Here is a 23,176-nt window from a genome sequence, read left to right as displayed (position 1 = left end):
TCTGTAAATCCTAAAGGCCGTGAATACGGACAACCTCAGGCCCATATCACTGACCTCATGTGCGGGCAAGCTTATGGAGACAATGGTACGGGATCGCCTCTCTCCATACCTGGAGAGTAAGGGCCTCTTTGCAGTCACCATGTTCGGGTTTCGCCCCCACATGTCTGCACAGGATGTCCTTCTCCAGCTGCACAGGGATGTAATATGACCCACAACTATGCAACACAATGACAAAGCCATCCTCGCCCTTGATCTGAAAGGGGCTTTCGACAATGTTAAACACGGAAGCATCCTGGCCAACTTGAGTTCTACCCACTGTGGGGCTAGGACCTACGCATATGTAAGATTTCTTGAATAATCGCCAGGCCTTTCTTCGGATTGAGGGCGAGGAATACGGCCCTTACATGATGGGAACACGGGGTACCCCTCAGGGAGCGGTGTTATCACCGCTCCTGTTAAACATAGCTGTGATGCACCTCCCAAGCCAACTGGCCCGGTTGGAAGGCATTCAACACGCGTTATATGCAGATGACATTACAATTTGGACCACTGAGGGGAGCCTTGGGGACATGGAGGACCGCCTTCAGCAGGCCGCTTCCATAGTCGATGCGTATGCTATTGACTGTGGGCTCCAATGTGCTCCAGCGAAATCAGAGCTTCTGCATGTCAGAGCGAACCCAAAGGATAGGACAGCAATTCACATCTCTCTGTCAGGAGGTCCTATTAGAGAGGTGGAGGAGCTCTGTATTCTGGGCCTTTTCAGTCACCACAGACTCAGGCCGGACTCCACCATTGTGAAACTCAAGAGAGTAGGCGAACAGGTAGGGCGCATGATCCGCCGCGTTTCCAACAAGCGGGGCGGTCTGCGGGGCAAGGACGCGCTTCGGCTCGTCTATGCCTTCGTGACTAGCCGGATCCTCTATGCCGTGCCATATCTCCGCACTACTAAGCAAGACGAGGCGCGAATAGACGCCATCATCCGCAAGGCAACTAAGCGAGCCCTGGATCTCCCGGTGGCTACCTCTAATGCCAAACTCAAGGCATTGGGGGTGCTAAACTCCTACCAGGAGCTGCGGGAGGCCCACCTCGTGAACCAATACACGCGGCTCATGCAGACGGCCCCTGGGCGCCGCCTGCTAAACCGCTTACACATCCAACACGACTGCACTCCAGAGGAGGCGGAGCGTATCCCAGTACTGTGGCGCCATCTGGGTCTCCCCGCTCCCCCGTAACATGGACACCGACATGCATGAAAACAGACGAGCGCGCTCGGGCTCTTGAGAGACAACACGGCTCCCGACCCTTAGCACCGAAACATTGCGATAATGTTACATTTTTGTTACGCTCAAATGTTATTTCAATGTCCTTAATGTCCTTTTTTTCTAATGCTTTTGTAATGTTACATATAAACGTTCGAATAACCTTCCCCAAACATTTATCAAACATGTAAACAACATAAATGCAACATTCTCGAAAATGGTGAAGCAGCCCCGCAGAAGCATGCAGGCCTGCCAGTGGTGACGGCACACAACTTACAACACTTTGCAAGAACCAACAACAACAGCGACACACTACAGCACAGCAACTCGTATTCACTCACCTCCAAACGGATATCATGCCGCCGAGCTTATATATACTTGCTACTGCGGGATGTCCCATGAGTGACAGTGGGGAATGGGTAATAACTAAAGTTTTGTGACGAAATAATGGGGCTCTTCATGTAATCGATGGCGAGTACTATCTAAGAGATGTGGTTACAAGGTACTGTTAGTTGAAAAACATCTTTACTCTAAGAACAGTGAGAAAATGTCTGGAAATCCGTGCTCGAAATATATTTGTAATGTTGTTTTATAGTTGCGACTCTAACATTATAATAAAATTTAGAAGATTACGTTAAAACAACGTTTGTTTAGAATGTGAAAGTAAGGTTTCCTATGTAACTTATAACGTTATATGTTAATTTTTAATGTTAATGTAAAGTTACTATATGCAACATGTAACATTACTCCAACTTACATAACATTTTTATAACACTATTTTAATGTTCGGTGCTACCTGGGTATGTAGACGTAGCAGAGCCATCGCCCGCGGGATTTTACACAGCCGCTGTCGTTCACCAGGAAATACACGTTTATGGACTCTCCTTTCGAGCCCCGAATTCAATGCGAGCCGAGGAAGTAGCGATAGCGCTTAATTGCCGCCGCCCATCACGGAGTCTCGAAAAGCATGTGATCATTACTTGGCAGGGGAGATCTCCCCCTTAGCTGCTTGCATTCTAAGACGGACTGCCACTGATCCAACACCGAAAAGAATCATTTGGGCTCCTGGCCACCAGGGCTTACGAGGTAATGAGGCCGCTGACGCGGCTGCCCGAGCGCTTATTCACCGGGCTCCTCATCCCAGCTATTCTGGCTCGGAGACTAACCAGCCGCTGCTGCGATTCAAGGAAATAATAACGCATTATAGCGACAACCACCGTCTTTTCCCAGCCTCTGCAAAGGGGCTGAGTAATACGGAGGAGCGAACTTTAAGGCGCCTGCAGACAGGTACTCTACTCTGTCCTGCAATCATAAAACATTACGATCCTAATACGGATGGGCGATGCCCACACTGTGGGGAAACCTGTGATATCTTCCACACGATGTGGGAATGTGCTCAAAATCCCCACCTCCCCCCTAGCTCTTCACGCTTCTGGAATATATTTTTTCTGCAGCAAAGAACAGAAGCGCGGAGCCGATGCGCGCCGCGATAGCTGACTCGTTCGTATCGAGTTCATGTAAACAAAGAGTCGTCGAGATGGGCTGGCCTTGCTCAGCTCGATTCTCTGACTTAAACCACCGCTGTCAAGGAACATCACCTAGATAGGTTCACGTAAGCAAGGCTATGTCGAGCCGCTGATACTGAAGCCAAGGAGGATGGAGAAGCAGAACCGAAACCGAAACTGATCCCAGGTCAGTGATTGATGTATGACCACGCGCTGCAGTTTAACAGAGTTGGAAAGCCTTGTTTCACTTTCGGAATTTCTCATAAAGCTATTATTTTAGGGCAAACGAAAGTTGAAGATATCTGTACATTTCTGAAGATCTTAAAATGACGTAGTCGAGTAGTGCGTGCATGGAGGAGTGCGTGTGCCAGCTGACGGCATCGCATGGTCGTTTCATGAGCACAAAAAGGCAGCGATTTCGAACGGGCTTTATTAAATGCAGACTCAATATTAAGTCGAAATATTTCGGAATCAGCATGTCTAACGTTTATGGAAGCAGTAAAAATTAAAACCGGGCAGCTTCATTTTCTTTTCACAACCCCTTTAAGGGTCCTTCTACAAGAATAAACTTACAGTTGTTAGTCAGCGCTCGTGTGTGTCATTTCTACGTGTGTCCGTGTTCCGTCGCGCTTTTTCTTCCCTTAAATCTATCTCAAAAAGTTTTCAAAACACATTTCAACCACGATGATTAGAACATTGCACACATCTCTATTTTCTTTCAAAACGTGCTTGCAATGACCACTAGGGGCCCCAAAAGCGCTCGACAATTAAAGCCCCTGGAAATTTTTAAAGTAACGACAACCTTTGCAGAGCGCCGCCTCCCCCTCTTCTGCGCCCGTCGCCTCTTCCCAATTTTTTCTTCCTCCATGCCTCTTCCCATTGGTCAATGGTTTCGCGCGCAAAAGTTCTTTAAATCCGCGCTTTTCGCGGCCGCAGACGCCATGTTGTCCGCTCCACGACCGGCGTGGTCCGCTCCAACCGCGCACCATAGGTTCGGCAGGCGTCGTTGCGGACACTGCGCTTTCGCTTACTGTGAAGAACAGCGGTTTTTGTTTTGCTCGGAACGTACGTGTGTCAGTCACCTAACTTCAAGCCGTCTGTCTGTGTGGCATTGACGGGCTCCTGCGCCTTCGGGTGCAAGAACCGTCACGACGGTGGAAAGCGGTTCTTCGCGGTCCCATCATCGAAAACCGACGCGGGCCGGAGGAAGGTTTGTTTACACAGAATTGGCCGGGCGAATTTTAACGCAACGCCATCGACCAGACTTTTGCGACGTAAGTGACGTGCTTTCAATAGCTGCTGAGTTTTCCTTTTTTTTTTTTTCAAGCTACGCTGTGCAGTGGTTTGTTCGCGATCGAGCGTATGGCCGCAGTAAGCTCGAAATAAGGGCGCCTGCGTTGAGCGCATCGTGATTGCACGCACGCAAACGTGTAAGTGACGCGAGGCACACGTCTAACTGTAGAGTGACGTTCCTTAAATTTGACCGCATGCCGCAGTTAGACATACATGCGTACTATAAGCGCAGATCAAACTGCGCTCTGACATGGTGAAGCGCACGCATTACATTCTACAGAGCGGATGAACTACGGGCATTTAGAATGCCTTCACTTGCAGGTGTCTTTTCGTATGTCAAGCCATGTGCATCCGTTGTAGCACGTCCAGCGTTCCGGTGGGGACGGTCATTCTGTTTGCATACTCCTCTTCACCAAAACAGATCACCGCAAATTCATTCTACGGCCTCGTGATTCACGGTCACGTTCAATGCACGCCCCACTCTCGATATCAAACTTGGCACGCCGCATAAAGCCCGGCGCACCTGGACGCGTGCGGCTCTACCAAAACAATCCATCTATGCGTGCTCATTTTTGCCTTTAGACGATTCAGTGAAGCATGCAAATGTTTCTCCTAAGTCACCGACGTATTTATGCAGCGGAAGGCATGGTTAATGCGGAGACATATAGAAGAACTCGGCAAGCACGCGGGCTAGAGGTCGCCACCGCAGTCACATGAAATCACAAAGAAAACATAAGTCGTTCGCCCGACGCGCAGGGGAGGAGGAGAGAAAATGGAGGGCGTCTTGTCGCTACTTTAGTTTTTTTAGGGGCTTTATCGACAATAAGGCCACCTCCATGCTGCTTGTCATGGAGGAAGGAAATAACTAATGCGGCTTGTTATAGTGTACTGCTTGTGCGTCATTTCAAAACATTGCGAATAGTTCGCAAGGTGCCAGTCTTACGAGAGTTAAGTGAGCATTTCAGGTATTTTTAATTGATTCAGTGTCTGCTACTGTTGAAAACAGGTTCACGGAAAGTTGCTTAGCTGGGTTTGCGTGATTTCGTGGCTCGGTAAGGCAGCTGCAGGCAAGTGCGTGTGCAACGAGCGTAAAAACAGAGAAACTTCCATTTGCGGAGGGATATTTTTGAAATGCTGGAAGTTGAGCAGCACACGAAATACAAGTCTTTTACGGTGCAGATTTAAAGCACTGATGATCATGAATTTCAAACGTCAGTAAGTTACGTCACGCATTGGATGTTCAGTTTCTGTATGTGCACTAGACAACTGTGCATTGAGCCTTTCGCCTTGCCTGTCACGCCTGCTTGTTACTTTGGTCTTGTTTGGTTTGGTGTATTGGGGTTTAACGTCCCGAAGCGACACAGGCTATGAGGGATACCGTAGTGAAGGGCTCCTAAAATTTGGACCACCTGGGGTTCTTTAACGTGCACTGACATTGCGCTGGAACTTCTGTGGATATGAACGCCAGGCGTTCAGTTGAGCTTCACGTTTTAACAATGTCACAGCAAAATTGTATTACCATTGCGGTTGATGAATTGGTCCAAACGTGTTCGTTTTGATTGCTTCGATGTGGAAAGTCGCGGAAAAAGCTGTGCCTATGAGTGTTGCGACGAGGATGGGCAGAAATTGTAATTAAAGCTGCAGCCAAAGATTTCACTGGCAATGTGGCCCTTCATTTGGCTCTTACGGCCTTAGGTTCGTGAGCCAGTAGGCAAGGTGAAAGATCATGTCAGGATATTGCCAAGAGTTTCGGGCATTGGCTGAACTGCTACTTTTCTCTTTTAAACGAAGGTATTTCTTGGAATCTTGCACACAGCTTGGTATTCAACAACCGAGCCAAACGAAGGTGGCCTGGGCGTAAGAAAGCTCCACCACCCATGTAATTCTAAGCAGAAAATAAGAGAAAAGCGCCACGTACCCAAGTACGTAGGTAGATATTACCTTGTGCCCATGATATCTGTCTGCACGTTTTGAGCTTTACATCTCAAAAATTGCTGTGATGTCATAGTCTTAGTTAACATGGATTTGCCAAGACACATTAATGGGCTGTTTTGTGCCACTTTTTATCAGGTGTCAATATTTAGCAAGTGTGTGAAAAAGCTTCTGTTCTCATATCGACCATAAAATAAAGTTTTCATTGTTTCATGAATTGCTATGCTTGGGGACCGTGTACTTTTGAAAAATGGACACCATTTTCCGCTGTTTCCATGGGTGTTTCCACCGCCTTCCAACCTGTAATTTCTAATTGTTTGATGGTCTGATTGCAAAATAAGCGGGGCTGTTGCCATCTATGCTGCCTCACCAATCATTCGCTCATGTGTTCAGCTTATACACTCTAGCCATGCTATAAATTGCTCTGGAGTTAGCTGAAAGCAATTGTTGCCCTTCTCTGGCAGATTTCCAACGGGATAGTCATTTATTCAAAACACTCACAGACTCCCAATAGGAGTATTATGTGAGGAGGGCATGCACAGGAAGTGAAGGACAGAAAAGGGCGCTCGCGAATCATTACTCATATGTACTAACGTCGCACATGCAGGACACTGCTTTTTTTTTTTTCCAAGTGACTCTAAATGACTATTGCATAAAAGTTTGCATCCACTGGTGTAGGTTCACAAGGCTTTAAACTTTTCCTCTGCAAGGTTTACGTTGTGCACATTGTGTATTCTGCCTGGTATACCGTTCAGAAAGGAGCGCCACTCTTCTTTGGATACATGCCATTCTCAGATTTGTTCATCTTCAACTACATTGCGATTCTGCAGGAGAAACAATTTTTGGCATTGTAATAACAAATCCGCCGTTTTTGATGAGAAATGCGATATTAAAGTCTGTGTCGAATGTTTGAAGCTTCACTACATGTGATAGGTAGCGGATTTGCCAGGTAAATATCCTACGCTGTGGGATGGCTCAGAAGTCAGTGTTGAGAAAAATATTTCCGTGAATAAGTGGATGATACTGAATTCTGAAGTGAAATAAACATTTTAGATAAAAAATATTAATTTTGAAGTTTCAGCATATGTAGGTTAAACAATAGGCAAGTGAATACAAAAAAAAACTTAACAAATTGCACATGATGCAGAAAGTCGTATGTAGTACAGTGCAGGACTTTTCCGAATGTTACACAATTAATTATATTTAAATTTTTAAACATTTTAAAAGCTGACTAACAAAATACGAAACAGTGCATAACAAACTAATAAACCGGAGTAGTACTTGGTCTTCGAAGACTGCAGGGTTATGAATGGCAGTGATGCAATCAGGAAGATTATTCCAGTAGCTTGTAGCTAGCAGAATCGCTGACGAATTAAAAGCTGTGCTTTGACTGTGAGTAAGCGCCTAAAGCTATGGTGATTATAAAGACAAAGGGATGTACGATGTGGTTGGGCCGGGGGAAGGGTAGTAGGGTGCCGACTGTGGATTATTTTGTGGAATAGACAAAGCAGAGTGACTTTTGTACGTAACGCTATTGTTGGGAGTGATAGGGATAACCTCATGTTAGTAACACTAGATAGGTGGTCATCTTTTCTGGTTATAAAACGTGCTGTGCTGTTCTGAATTCGCCCGAGGGGTTGTATTAAATGAGCTTGGCATGGGGACCAGACAGGCAAGGCGAATTCAAGTTGGGGACAAGCAAAAGTCTGATAGGCAAGTTTTCGGGTGGTTAATGGGACATCTCTAAGATTACATTTTAAATAGCTGACAGTATGAAATGCCCTGGCTGTAGTTTTATTTATGTGAGTCTTCAAGGTGTCTATACATATCTGCACAAAGGTTAAAATTGTGTATGTAAAAACTTGAAGGCACCTTTTTTTTTTTAACTCTTTCTGTTTTTACATTACTCCCGTTGCCCAGGTTTGGAGCTGCCGACTATATTCTGGTCTGTCAAAGACGTCTTTAATAGCAGACCGACCTTTACTGAAGATGAGTCTATTTATTCAGGCATACTGCAGGCCACATTGTGGTCTGATTAAGACCTTGGGTATGTGATTGTGCGCAGGGAAGTAGGATCAAAAGAACGGGGTGTGGCAGCTTTGCAAGAAGATGTATCTTACTCTGTAATGCCAGATGCCCATGGTGTCGATGCTGTGTGGTGCAAGGTTTATCTGCAAGAATGTCTTTTACATGTCGGTACTGTCAACACACTTTCAAATTTTGTAGGAACCTATACCTTGGTTCTCTACGATTACATGCTGAGGCATGTATGTGGAAGTAAAATGATCATGGTTGGTAACTTCAATTATCCCGTTGTAAACTCCAACGCTCTGAATACCGGAACAAAGGAAACTAATCGTATTTCAAATTTATGTTCATCTTCATGTTCGTACAACTCGTTGTGCCTATTATTATACAGGGAGTCTCAAGCAGTGCTCTATGCTTGTTTTTTTTTTGTCAACAATGATTTACTAACAACTGATAGCACTGCAGAAGTATTATATAAAATAGTCCTATCTGCTTTGCCATTGTCATGTGTTACTCAGAAGAAGGGCTTTGTTAAATGATGGCGTTTAACATGGCAGATAATGCTGCTGTTGTGATGTATGTTACGAATACCAAGGCTTCTATAATTTTTCACTTATAAAAAATTAAATATTGACAATGTCTGCCTGCAATTTGAGGCATATATCATGTATATTGGGTGCAACAGCGCATTTGGACAAAAGACGGACAGAGCATGCATCTCATGAACAGTTTCATTGCGGAAATAGCAAAAGTGACGAGAAAGCACAGTGCATGGGTTACATGCGGAATATTCACTTAAGCCTTAATCTCTGGTTATCACTTCCTTCTAAATTTTAGAAAAAAAAAACTGTTAAAGGGCAGAATATTAAGCGCTGAGAAGTAATCCAGTACCACCACATTACATCACTTGACCAGAGGCTCTCCCCATCAGTTTTGACGATACATAAAATCTGAGCACAGCAGTGCATAACATCCCACACGGAAAATAAAGACAAGCCAGATGTTTTTAACGACTTTTTCAGTCAGTATTTACGTATGATGTAAACTTTACAAACAACCCTTTACCTTAAATAAAAGGCCAAGGAAATAGTGTCTTTCGAACTGTCTCCGAAATAGGTGTACTAGGTTATTGAATATTGACGTCAAAAAATGCAACAGCCCAGATAGAATCTCGCACCGATTCTTATAGCGGTACACAGAACGAGTTGACAAGTACCTATCCTGATATATTCAAAATTAGTACGAGACAACCGCCTCAAAGTGAAGTGGAAATTCCTGGAATTGTCCCAGTTCATAAATCGGGTACTGCATCATCCCCAGCAAATTACCGGTCTATATCCTCAACTTGTACTGTTGCAAAATGGTTGAGAATATTATCTTTAGATTCATTACAAGATTTGTAGAAACTAATTATATACTTTTCCTTTGCCAGCGCTTCCCCAGCAGACTACCCACTGTTAATATTAATTATTCATGACCTTACACAAGGTCTTGGTAACCAGTCTGAAATTGATATGCTTTTTCTCGATTTATCCGAATGCTTCAGTGAGTCTTTCACGCTAAACAAATTTTCAATCATGCCAACATAACCTGAAATGGGCCAATAACTTTCGGCAGATAGGTAACTGCTTGTTCAACAACAGAAGTTGTACAGCTTGGTGAACATTTTTTCAGTCCTGTTGCAGTTATTTCTAGTATGCCTCGGGGCACTGATTTAGCCCCGCTCCTTTTCTTGCTCTTCATGAATGACATCGCGGAAGAAGTTAACATTAAAATATGATTATTTGCTAATGACCATGTGCTTTATCAAGGAGTAAGAATAATGATTGTGGAAGGAAAGTTAACGAAGTATTAAAAACAGCTGGGCAGCGGTGTAATGACTAGCAGATAGCAGTTAAAGAAAGTTTCAATGTGGGCAACAGAGAAATGAAAATTCCAAATATTCTTATTTGCTTCATGCCACCATTGTTGCTGATCATTGTTATTTGGGTCTGTCAATTCTTTCTACTTGAACCAGACAGAGACTGTGCGACAGGTAACCAGCAATGCAGTGCAGAAGCTGTTTTTTGTTGCGAGAGTCTTGAGGCATTCGACTAAATATATATGAATTATTACTGAAGCTTAGTCACACTTCATAACAGATTTTGGAGTACAGAAGTGTAGTTTTATTTCTGCACACAAAAAGTAACATTACGCACTCGAAATGGTTCAGAGGAAAGCTGCGTATTTTGTAAAAACTATTGCAAGCATACTGAAATACCCAGTAAACTTTAGTAATGCCTAGGCCTTGATATTCAGACTTAGTTGTGCAAACCTGCCGCGGTTGAAGTTTTTCTATTTTATTTGGGAAATTTTTGGGGAAAAAAATTTAGAGAAGAGTCGTGTTTGTAAACAATGGCGATGCTGCAGTCGGCAGCAACTCGAGGTGTAGGCAAAACAGCAGCATGCCTACGCGTGCTGCACAGAGAAAAAAACGTATAGTAGGGCACAAAATAGGCCCTATGAGTGTCATGTATTTTGAAACAATGCATCCACGTTGACACTTTATTGAGGCTGTGTGGGCATGCGTCGTTTCAAACCACAAGAAAGTTATTGTTTGCGTCTATTGCCGGCCGCCTACCTATGTAGAGAACTTCATTAACAAATTGAATGATGTAATTAACATTGTTTCTTTCCGTAATCCAAACTGCCCATTACTTTTGATCGGAGATTTTAACATCTTAACATATCCTGGTCCAGCACAATCCCTACAATGCACCCGTGTTCTGCACTAGCCAAGGAATTTTTAGAACAGTACTATGTTTTCTTCCCTCCAGCAGCTCATCACAGAGTCGGCGATAACAACACAGTCTGCAGCTAACACTCTTGACTTCACAGCCTGAACTAGTTTCCAGCGTAACACACGTTGCTGAAATGAGCGACCACGCATTGCTTTCCTTTCAGCCAAATCTCGCTCAACCTAAGTATGCCAAAAGATCAGTCACTATCCTTAATTACGATAACGTACAGGGTCATTTCTGAAAGTAGTGGGACTTTATTTTTTTTCTATATTTTATTCATGAGAATAGTACAAACGATGGCAATTTTTCAAAGTAGAACAATTCCGCATCTGCACAATGCTGCCAACGAGTTTTCCAGCTTTCGTACGCCTCCAGGAACACCTGGACTAGAATGCTGTTTAGCTCCCTCGTCACGGCCTGTTGAACCATCTGTACCGATCCGTTATACTTCTCCTTGAGTGTTGATGTTATTGTCGGGAATAGAAAAAAGTCCGGCGGGGCCAAGTCGGGGCTGTAGGGGGGCTGGAGCAGTGTTGCCACGTTGTGCTGGGCAAGATACTCCACTACGCAGAACGCTGTGTGACTCGGCGCGTTGTCATGGTGCAGCCGCCAGTTGTTGGCAATGGCTGGGCGGACACGAACAATGCGTTCTCACAGTCTTTTGAAGACTTCCACGTAAAAAACTCCATTAACTATTTGTATGAACTCTTTGTGGATGACTCCATGTCGATCGAAAAAGCAAGTGAGCATGGACTCCTTCGTGGATTTCCTCATTTGCGCTTTCTTGGGGCATGTTGAAGAAGGGGTGTGCCATTTTGAGCTCTGCCGCTCGCTCTCCGTGTCATATGCAAACACCCACGTCTCCTCACAGGTCACTACGTTGTCCAGAAAATCGGGGTCCTCATTCATATGATGAGGAAGATCCTTTGGCCGCCACGGTGGCTCAGTGGTTATGGTGCTCGGCTGCTGATCCGAAAGACGCGGGTTCGATCCCGGCCATGGCGGTTGAACTTCTTTGGAGGAGAAATTCTGGAGGCCCGTGTACTGTGTGATGTCAGTGCACGTTAAGGAACCCCAGGTGGTCGAAATTTCCGGAGCCCTCCACTACAGCTTCTCTCATAGGCTTAGTCGTTTTGGGACGTTAAACCCCATAAACCAAACCAAACCAAACCAGATCCTGGGAGATCACTTTCCGGCTGGCCTTTTGCTCCTTTGATAACGCTCACGGCACCAACTTCGCGCACAGTTCCCTCATGGCTAACTTTTCTATTACGATTTCAAAAACTAGAGTTTGAGGAATGCTCAAGTCATTAGCAATCATTCTGATACTCATCCTACGATCACTGTTCAGTAAATTTTTCACTTGCGACACGTTTTTGTTGGTTTTCCTGGTTGAAGAGCGTCCGGAGTGGTCGTCGTCTTCCACTCTCGCTACCTTCTCAGAACAGCTTGTGCCACTCCAAAACGCCTGATCTACCCGTGGCAGCTTCAATGTAGGCCTCCTTAATCATGTCGTGAGTCTCTTTGCCCATTTTGCTAAGCTTTACACAAAATTTGATCGCATATCGCTGATTGAGTAAACGCTCCATGATTCTGCGTGACGAGGCTTTTCGACAGTGGTTCACAGTACAAGCGACCTGCTCTCTTCAACGGCCAAGTGCCGACTGCCGATTTTTCCCAGCATTCCCAATATCCCCCTTCACCGATCCGATCCGCAGACTGCCTTCCTTCCTCCCGTTCGCGCAGGAAAAAAACCAGTCTTACTACTTTCAGAAGAGACCTTGTACACTTTGACGCAGTTAACAACGAATTATGTTTCTTCCTCGACATTTTTCTTCAGGACTTTGACACCCGTGCAGTTGACACCCGTGCAATTGGGCAATGTTCGTAGAAAAGGTTTCTTGCCTAACTAACAAGTATATTCCTATTCGCACTGTAACAAACAAAGCAGACGCTATCAAACAGAAAGAAGCGTTGACAGCCATGGTGTCTTCAAGTGAGGTACGTAGGGATGCTTACAAATCAGCGTGTAACTAATATGTGTTAACGCTAAGGAACGCGAGAGGGAACCTTTTACGTCAAACACTCCCATCAGTGTTAATAAAGACACAAAGAAATTCTAGCGCATAATTAAACAAAAAGATGACGCTACCATAGCCGTCGGGGACAACTCAGGAAATCATATACCATATGATGATCAGATCGTGTTCGTGCTTAACGAAGCGTTAACTGGAAACTTTACGGCAGCCTCCAGTGTTTCGCTCCTCACGCCACCCTGCTACGACTACCACGATATGTTCCCAATTAGAATTTAGCCCTGTGGTTTGAAGCTGTAATCAAATCACTCCAACTGTCGTCCGCTCCTGGTTGTGATTAGATTGCAATGAAATTTCTGCAAGGCATCCTTGTGTATTCATCTATTATTAACAAATATTTCAGCAGTCACTTGAAACGGGATACCTGCCCCTTGACTGGAAATTCGGGAAGGTGATTCCACTCTTTAAATCTGGCAACAAGCATTCTCAACTCAACTTACTTTGTTCACTCATAAGCTAAACATCATTCTTGGCAACCGCTCAACGGTAGATTGTATTTTCTTTCGATAAAGTGTGCCATAATTTGTTAATTTATAAACTACGTCTCATGGACATGAACCCCAAACTTCTAAGTTGGATTGAATGCTTTCTGAGTAACTGTTCACAATACGTGTAAACTAATAATCTATAATCTCATTCAAGCCCTCTTTATTCCGGCATTCCTCAAGGCTCAGTCATTGGTCCTCTTCTTTTTCTAATTAACATTAACGATTTGCCCTCTCCTGTTTCCTTTCAAATCCATTTATTTGCCAATGATTTTGTTGTGTTCTGGGAAATTACATGCAGCGACGATGTGGCTATCCTTTTATCTGACCTGAACGCTATCTCTTCGTTGGTGTAAAACAAGGCTAATGGAACTGAACACCAGCAAATGTAAGAAGTCCTTTCGCGTGTCTAGAACTTGCAGCAATGGCCCTGCTTACTCCTTGAATCGTGTCCCCTTAGAATTGGTGCTTTCGTGCAAGTACCTTGGTGTACACATCACTTCTTCAACTCTTACTTGGTCAGTCGGGGACAAAAGTCTCCGGACCACATGTTCCTCAAACGAAGCTTATAGCTCTACTATCAGACAGTGGCTGGACACCGCACTTGTGGAGATGAAAGAGCAAAATTTTAACTTTTACCTTCACAACTGTGGTCTCCAGCCGCCGATTAATAGCAAAGCTATCGACTTCGTTAGAGGAACACGTGGTCCGGAGACTTTTGTCCCCGACTGTACATATTACATACATAATTAAGTGTTAATCGCATGCTGGGTTACATCCGTCGTAATTTCTCTAAAGTGCCTTCATCCCTATAACTGCTGTTGTACAAAACGTTAATATGTCTGAAACTAGAATACGCTGTATCTATCTGGGACCCTCATCAAGAAAACCTAATTCATTCATTGGAAATGGTTCGAAATCATTCCACGTGCTTTATTCCTTCCAATTATGACAGGACCGCCAGCTGTAATCTTCCATCCTTAGCCTCATGTTGGAAAATGTTTCGTATCTGTCTTTTCCAAAAACTTTTTCATCACCCACACTTGCGCAGTGAATTCACATCTCCTCCACATCACCTATCATCGCGATTAGATCATTCCTACAAAGTCAGTGTCCCCTTTTTATCTCGCACAGCAGAAGAGAGCAGTCACCTTCCCACATCGACAGCAACAATCAAAGATTACCAGCTTTTCATGAACGCCATAGCTGGCATTGTATGAATAGACACATCTGTTAACACCAGACCCATTCCATTTTGTTCTCGTTGCTTTTCCTTGTACGCCTCTACCCACAACCCCTCTCTAATGCCCATGGCCCTTAGGGTACATGAATAAATAAATTACATCTATTTTCTTGGTAACTGCTACGTATAACTCAGTCATATTTTCAGATTTCATTCCTCATTCTGTTTTCTTTCGATTAACTAGAATAAAGGTTGTGTAACAAGTAACCAGCGCTGCACTCGTACTTGATTCTTTTGTTGCCATAGAACGACCTATGGTGTTACTGAGAGGTGGCTTCTTTCAAAATGAGGCAGCCACTAGCTCAGTGCGACAACATCGCAGGGTTCTCTTCAGCGTGTTGCACCGAAGAGGGAGGTCAAATACAGGTCAAAGAATGACTGTGGGACTGCTGGTCAGTATTAATGAGAGCACAACAGTACCACTGCAAGGAAAACGCCTGGGAATGTGTGCTGCATTCACACCTGCAACTCGCACTTATTAGGTCCATTTATTGAAAGGTTTATGATGGCTACAGTGCGTAGAAGTGATCTAGAGGCTGTGGAGCAAGATTGTGTTTTCTCGGGGTGTTCCCACACAGTTGTAAACAGGCAAGAACAGAAAACTTGATCCCATCGGTCTTTCATTATTTTTTGCTCTACATGAATTACCGGTGTTGGTATCATTAGCAATTTTTCTCTCAGCATGTGCTTTCACTCTAGACACTTCTCAGCCAAAATCAATGAAAAGCCGAGTCGAACTGTAAGTTGCTACTATGCCACTAACAGAACGTAATTATTAAAACACTTAGCTGGGCAAGTTGGTGCATTGTTTCTGGAATTCAAGCGTAGCAAAGCACGCAGAACAGGAGAACGACGGGACATGTGCTTGGAGCTGTCCCATCATTCTCCTGTTCTGTGTGCTGTCTTTGTTGTGCTTGAATTCTAGGAACAGAATTATGTTCCTGTCTCCTATGTCCTATTGTGGACACCTAAACCTGGATTTATGAGAATAATTAATAGAACAAAATTATGTGTTCATGCGTTCCTTTATTTGATATACCAAAACCAAGTCTTTGAAGTTTGGGTAAGTTTGGGGGTTGAGTTTGGGCTCGAGTTTGGGTGAGTCAGGGAAGGCCATTGATCAGTGTTCCCTTCTGCGCCATCGACGTGACGATGAAGCACCACTGGGCCAGCTGAGCATTCACATGGTTGTTGTAAGCATAGAAACGATGCTGCCAGCCTTGGCAAGAATGAGTTACATCGAACAGGCAACCATGATGTGTAAACTTCCGCGACGTGCTCAGCTAGGTTGTTTTGATTGGTCCCCTCCCAGCGTCGTCATTGGGAGAGTGAAATGGGAATGGGAAGCCCCACAAAAATCGAGTTGGGGGCAGCATTTCGTTTGCTTGTATTTTGAAATTTCTTCACTGAATAACTCCTGTGCATCGATTCCTGTAAATCTTTCTCAGTCAGCATCTCTGAGACATAGAGAATCCACCTGAAGTATAGCCGGCATCCCTTCAAGTAGTGTTTTGCAGCCTCTTTAACTGGAGGACCCGGGTTCAATCCCAACCACATTATGCCTCCTCCTAAAGGGAAAAGGTGCCTGTGTGCTTTCTAAATTAATCCTCCACTATGGCATCCCTCATTGTCCATGCGTTGCTTCAGGACGTTAAACTTCACAATTGAATTACCACAACGATGCACTTGCATGCAAGCAGGCCATGTCTGGGAAAAGCAGCATGAAAATAAAAACACTACGACGATCAGCTAGCGCAGCACTTCCCTGCAGTGCATGCGTGCAAGGGGGCAAAGCATCTGAAGATTATCAAGAAGAGATTACGATTGCTTCTGCTACTGACACTGACAGACTGTATGTGTTGAAAAGTCCCTTCCGCACTTAAAGGGCAACTGCATCACTTTTTGGGAATTGCGTGATATTGAACGATTAAAATCGTTATAGGCTGTAGGGTAAAGCATGCCAAACTTTTTTGTGCCAGTATTTAAAATGGCGGCGCAGTCGGCAGTTAATTTACAGGCTTCTCCTCACAACACCGAAGGAGAATGGGGAAGGTCAGTGCAACACCAGGGGCGATGCATTTCAAATTTCCACTGCCGTTGACCACACCCATCTGTGCATCATTGGGTGCTGCCAAACAACACTCGTAGAGTCTTGCCTCCAAAGCAAGCGTTTATGTGTTGGAAATGTACTGGTACTACACATGACATCATCATGTGCTCCCCACTTGGTGCTGTGCGCTGCGGAGAAGCTTGAAAGCCTCCCCGATTTTAATTGGCGATTACGTCACCATTTCAAATGTTACAGCCCTTCGCATACTTTATGTGCAAGGTTCCCACATTCGGCCCCTTTAAAGGGACAGTGAGGAGAGCACTATTAATATTTTATTTATAGCAAAATTCGATAGTTCGGCATGTCATGGCTTTGTTGCCACTTGGCCGGCAACGAAAGATGCATTTATTTCTAAGAAATTTGGATTCGAAGTTAAAAAAGTTTTTCCCGCTGCTCTGATTCAAACTTGGGATTCTCCTATGACGACACAGGACTAAGCGACGTGAAACATGACGTGACACAGACTCCGTGATTTCTGGCGGCCAGCAGTGCGGCCTAGCAGCAGCCGAAAAGAAAGCTACCGCCGGCGCGCGTTGAAGGCATCTATCGGCTATTGCGGCCGTCGCTACAGTCGCTTCGCTTACGTTTGCGCTGGCGTTTTGCCAGCGTTACGATGGATCTCGTTCTCGAAGTCGTCAACGAAGTTCTCGCAAATAGACACCCTTAGCATAACGTGTACCTTAATTACCGCTAGCGGAATACGGGTAGCCAGCCTAACGCCGGTGAGCTGGCGCTGATTAGTCCCAATGCTTCAGGCGCGCGCGTAGCTGCTGGGCACGTGGCGCCATCTGGCGACATCAAAGAGATTTGCGCATGCATTGGCTGCGCCTCAGTGATTTGTGGCTTCTCGGGTCCTAGCGTTGCTAGAACCATTGGTTCTAGCAACACTGCTTTGTCCTATGACGTCATCACGCTTGTACTTGCGAGTTTGGCCTGTGGCGGCGATACCTGTATTTTGGTTCTTGCTCTTTTCTATGTTACGAGAGCTTTGTTGTCAGTATGAGTGGTGTTTTTGTAATCAGGAGCTGGTATTCTGTCGATACAAGCCAACTTCAATTTCTCCTCAGTGTCCCTTTAAGCTTGTTGAATTTTAAAACTTGTGCAGTTGCCTTTTAAATGCCAACTCTGGGGGCTTTTGAGCATTTTGAGTTGATAATGACATTCGATTGAGGCTCCTCGCTAAAAATGTTTTTCAAAATACCAAGTAGAACTATTTAAAAAGAGCAAAAACCAGGAAATCAAAGCTGAAACTGGGTTTTGACCAAACAGTGATGTCAAGGGTTTTGTCACAGAACCCATGATATGAGTGTTATTGGCCAAACTGGTGACAGTGAGTGAGAGGATGGGTAATTTTTTTTTTGTCTGAAATTGCCAAAAGCCGGCTCTAAATTCTGTCTTTAAGCAAGTGCAAAATGAGCACCAACTGCCGTGTGTCCAGTGACGTCATACATGCAAGGCTGCCCACAGAAATCTCCTCGATTCAGGCCACGGAACGGACAGTTTTAAAATTAGTTTGTAGTGCTACAATATACTGCCCCGCTGTGAAATTTGGCATGAAAAAACAAAAACCGTGGAGAACGTGCCGTGAAAGTTTGAAACACAGGAGGTAGAAAAAAAGCTCGAGTTGGCCTTTAAGACAGCGCACATGTGGACTGATTTCTACGAGGACTATGATAGAAGGTGTCCAGATCTTGTGCCAAAAAATACTAGTTGACATTTTAATGAAGCAAAAACGTCAAAAATGTCTTTGTATCTAAATCGACTGTTGGATTTTCATAATAGGGCTGTTTATATCTGATGTTTTCCCGGATAATACATTTGCTCACACTTTAAAGTGCATCGTTGAGATTTTGCTGTATATGGACTCTATGAGTACACTATCACCGAGCACTGCCAAAGGTAGCAAGAAATTTTTCATTCTGACCAGCCACCGGTGAGACGTTCATGGATCGTGCTCAGCTCTAGCGGCCTCCTTTTTGGATCCACTTTTTACCTCAAATTTGCTAGATTGGGCGTTACGTTTTATGCTTAATTTGGCAAAAGAAGTTTTTCGAAACTGCAGGTGTAAAACCGCTAAATTTGGCACATTTTTTTGTTGCCCAATCATGCCCCAATCCTGTTGGGTTCCAAGATGGCTGTGTCCTAGGCGGACATACTGAGGCATAGCCCCCTCTTTGGAGGCTGTGTCTGAGGTTTTGTTTCCTTCCAGGTCAGAGGATGGTTATCTTTAAAATTTGTGAGGAAATACCTGAGCTATACCTTCACGGTTTTTACGCAGTGCTGTTTTCGTAGTGGTGGGGGTTTCTTGACGCCTGCTTTTTAAGACTGCTGTTCCCAAAAGATGTTTAGTTTGCCTTTCGATCAACGCAAATGATACCTTCGTTCAGTGGGGATGCACCATAAGATTATTGTGCATTTCTGAAGGCATTGAAATCTCGCCGATGTTGTCTGCCGCTGCCACTAGCCAAAGGTTTATTTCTTTAGGTACGTTCACTTTCACTGGAATAGGTTCACGAAGCTGTGCACAAGTGGATCGGGAAGTTCAAGTGCAGCTTAGCACTGGCGCTTTCACCTTCGAGCATTTCGAATGCTTCAAAATTCCAATTTGTTCGTGGCTTTATTTTATTTATTTTTTTGCTCTGGCTACAGTTCCAGCCAGACTGTGAGTTTTCCCAGGCATGCTATAAGCCACTTTCAGTTACATGCCACACAGAACGGTGACTGTTACTGAATTAAATCCCCTAATGACAACAAAAAACCTGGCAAAGCAAGAACTACGCAGCAGCAGATATTGGTGCATTTTGTGATGCTTTGCACTAGTAAGTAGGGACAGAACTCTACAGCTGTTATATTGTTCCGTCTGGGTGGAATAATAGCCATTCTGAAAAAAATATAAGTTTAGCCGCTGTTGTAGTTATGTACAGAAAGAACGATAACTGCCACTTCTGTATTATCATTACGAGCCTGATTATGCCCACTGCAGGGCAAAGGCCTCTCCCATATCTCTCCAGTTAACCTTGCCCTTTTCCAGCTGTGGCCACCGTATCCCCGCAAACTTCTTAAATCTCATCTGCCCACCTAACTTTCTGCCGCCCCCTGTACGTTTGCTTTCTCTTGGAATCCACTCCGTTACCCTTAAGGGCCAGCGGTTATCTTGCCTTCGCACTACATGCCCTGCTCAAGCCTATTTCTTCTTGATTTCGACTAGGATGTCATTAACGCGCGTTTGATCCCTTACCCACTCCGCCCGCTTCCGATCTCTTAACGTTACACCTATCATTTTTCTTTCCGTACCTCGCTGCGTAGTCCTTAACTTTAGCTGAACCCTTTCTGTTAGCCTCCACGTTTCTGCCCCATAGGTCAGTACCGGTAGGACACAGCTGTTGTACGCTTTTCTCTTGAGGGATATTGGTAAATTGCCATTCATGATCTGAAAGAACCTGCCATATGCACTCCACCCATTTCTTATTCTTCTAGTTGTATCCCTCTCATGATCCGGATCAGCAGTCACTAGCTGCCCTCAGAAGACATATTTCCTTACCACTTCCAGCACCTTGCTGCCAATTGTGAATTCCCTTGCGAGGCTGTTGAACACAACTTTGGTTTTCTGCTTGTGCCTAATTCATTGATCATGTTTTGCAGTACATCTCAGTGAATTAGTAAGGCAATGTCATCAGTGAAGTGCAAATTACTTAGGTGTTCTCCATTAACTCTCATCCCCAACTGCTCCCAATCCAGGCCTCTGAACACATCCTTTAAACAGGCGATGAATAGCATTGACGAGATCGTGTCGTGTCTCCCTGCCTAACACCTTTCCGTATTGGAATTTTATTGCTGACTTTATGGAGGTCTACGGTGGCCGTGCAGTCATTATGGATATCTTCCAGTATTTTCACATTTGACTATTATACACCCTGATTCCGTAGTGCCTGGATGATTGCTGAGGTTTCCCCGAGTCAAATCCTTCCTCGAAATCAATGAAGGCTACATATAGGGGTTGGTCATATTCAGCTCAATTCTCTGTCACCTGATTGATATCATCTGTTGTCGAGTATCCTTTATGAAAGCCTGGCTCATCATTTGGTTGATTGAAGTGTAAGGTTGTCCTGATTCTGTTAGTGATTACCTTAGTAAATATCTTGTTGGCAACGGACAGTAAGTTGTTTGGTCTGTAATTTTTCAAGTCCTTCACGTCTCCTTTATTATGAATTGAGATTATGTTTTTGTTCTTCCAAGCTTCTGGTATGCTCGAGGTCATGAGGCATTGCATATACAGGGTGGCTAGTTTTTTTAGCACAATCTCTCCTCCATCCTTCAAGTGATTCTTTAAGAGGTCATCCTTCAAGATATCCGCGGCCTCTGGGGACTGAGGGCCGAGGTTTAATCGGTTTGTTCGTAGAAGGTCGTGGCCAAGTAATACACCATGGTGGCCGAACCCTGCTCTGTGAGGGAGTGTGTTGTTGGTTCCGGTCACCGATACCAGGTCATACACCACGCTTGCTTATGCAATTCCACCAACAGGCAGTTTTTTTTGGCAGCTACGGCGTAGAGGTAAAGCATCTGCCTCGCGTACAAAAGGTCTGGGGTTTGAATCTCAATGCCATGCAATTCTCCTGTCCATTGTGACGGTAAACCAAACTAAACCTGACCGCTTGAGGTGCAATGGGTGTGGAAACAAAACCATGCAGCAATGTGCAGTCTCAGGCCGCTGTTAATGGGTCAGGTGAAGCTACGTTCCACTATCGCGGCTCTCCCACTGCCAGCGTGCACCACTGCTCTGAGAAAGAGAGCGAGGGAAATGCGCCCTTAATTCTTGGGCGTCCCTTGATAACAGCACCTGTGAATACCTGGAGCGGCGTTTGTTCTGCCTACTGCGTGCTTGTCTTATGGCCGCCACGATGCAGCACTTTGTGCAAGTAAAGGCGGTGGTCAGGGTGAAGCTGCCTGGCACTGGAGAAGTTTTCGAGCAGTTGTGGGGATTCATGCAACGCACTCTAGCACAGAAAACCGAGGCAATTTTTTTTGTTGCTTTCATTTTTTTTATTCTGAGCTCATTCACAATGGCTCGTCTACATCGATTCACTTCTTTTGTAAAGTGCGCGGTGAAAAACGGAAGGGATGCATTCGTCATCTCCTAGCCATGGTTATCATGTGATTATCAAGGTGATATTGATTATCACAAAGTGATCATCTCGTGGCTGTGGTCTCCTTTACGCGATTCCAAATTAAGGTTAATAACTCGCGTTACCATGGCGCCCAATGGGCACGTGACCCACTTATGCCTGGATCATGTGTGCATGGAAGGGGGCACTAATGGGAATGAGTCGGTATTCGACAGGCCATCAAAAGAGGCCAGGCAATGTGAATTTTCAGAAATGGGGAGGTAGTGGTTGTAACTCTGTCGGCTAGACAGGGGGGGGTGGTAATATCCTCTCATTCTCTAAAAAATTTTGCAGTTTTACTTGGAATAGCCATGAAATGATATTTTTGAGGGTGCCTTTGTGGAGTTGCAGGTGTTGATCAGTGTAGATAAGTTTGGTTTTTTACTCTTAGTCTTTGCAGGAAAGGTACAAATGTGTGCAAGTGTGTAATAAAGTTTGGTTGAAAGTCAGGGCTCGTGTTCAGTTCAGTTCAGTTTATTACCATAAAGACCCCCGCGGGGTATTACATAAGGGGTGGGTTATTCAGAAAAATAAGTACAATGGTTGCCATGTGGGTTCAACATATAACATGATCTGTTACTGCTTTGGAAAAGTTGGATGGGCAGGTGATAGCGGCGATGCTGTGGGAAAGGCCGTTCCAATCTAATGCTGCTCGGGGGAAGAAGTCTGTTGTTGGGGAAAGAATGTTGTCCGGTTTTCCGTTTTCCCTCGTTTTCCGCATCGCTATACTGTGAATTTCTTGCGGTGATGTATGTTTACTTGTGCCTTGCACATTTTTCTGAGGCGAAGATAGAACACTATGAAAATTTTGGTGTCTCTACCACTTTAAGACGTTTGCTGCATTGTTGGACTGCGGTGGGTCACGTTGTGTACCGATGCTGTACGGCCACGAATACTGATTCGCACGATGTGGCTGTCTGACAGGTCAGATTTTTCGGAGACCGTGTTAAAAGCACGCATGACAGGTCGCTATTTCCATGTCTTGGCAGTTCAAACAAGTTGACTTCGCCAGTTTCTCACTGCTATGTCACGCCAGACGCAGTAAAATTTAAGGGTGGCCCACAAGTGGGCCACCCTTAAATCCTTAAATCCCCTTAAATACCCTTAAATCCCTGTACATAGTGGCCCACAAGTGGGCCACTATGTACAGGGATTAGGGCATCGAAAATTGTTGCCGCAGTGAGTATCCTAGTAATAATTATATTTGGTTAATGGGGAAAGGTCTTGCGTATCTTACCTGTACTCACCTATGGGGAATAAAGATGGTGGCTAACGAAAAGGGT

General features: G+C 44.7%; 1 protein-coding gene across 3 annotated transcripts in view; it reads left to right on the top strand.

Moving 5' to 3' along the window:
- Positions 1–3,611: 3,611 nt before the first annotated feature.
- The window catches only part of LOC149370255 (uncharacterized), an 80,280-nt gene continuing 60,715 nt past the window's right edge, over positions 3,612–23,176 (top strand). For 2 of the 3 annotated variants that reach the window (XM_089560763.1, XM_089560755.1), the window contains exon 1: positions 13,049–13,766. In XM_089560763.1, the coding sequence (XP_089416889.1) occupies positions 13,765–13,766 (2 nt within the window). In that variant the 5' untranslated portion in view covers positions 13,049–13,764. Of the gene's footprint in view, positions 4,039–13,048; positions 13,767–23,176 lie in introns of those variants that run through there. The other variant, XM_089560767.1, reaches the window with a different exon arrangement.

Source organism: Amblyomma mixtum, chromosome 1, assembly GCF_055824585.1.
Source record: "Amblyomma mixtum isolate Tamu chromosome 1, ASM5582458v1, whole genome shotgun sequence".
In the NCBI taxonomy this organism is placed as follows: domain Eukaryota; kingdom Metazoa; phylum Arthropoda; class Arachnida; order Ixodida; family Ixodidae; genus Amblyomma; species Amblyomma mixtum.
The sequence above is the reverse complement of the archived record's forward strand: the minus strand, read 5'-3'. Positions and strand labels throughout refer to the sequence as shown.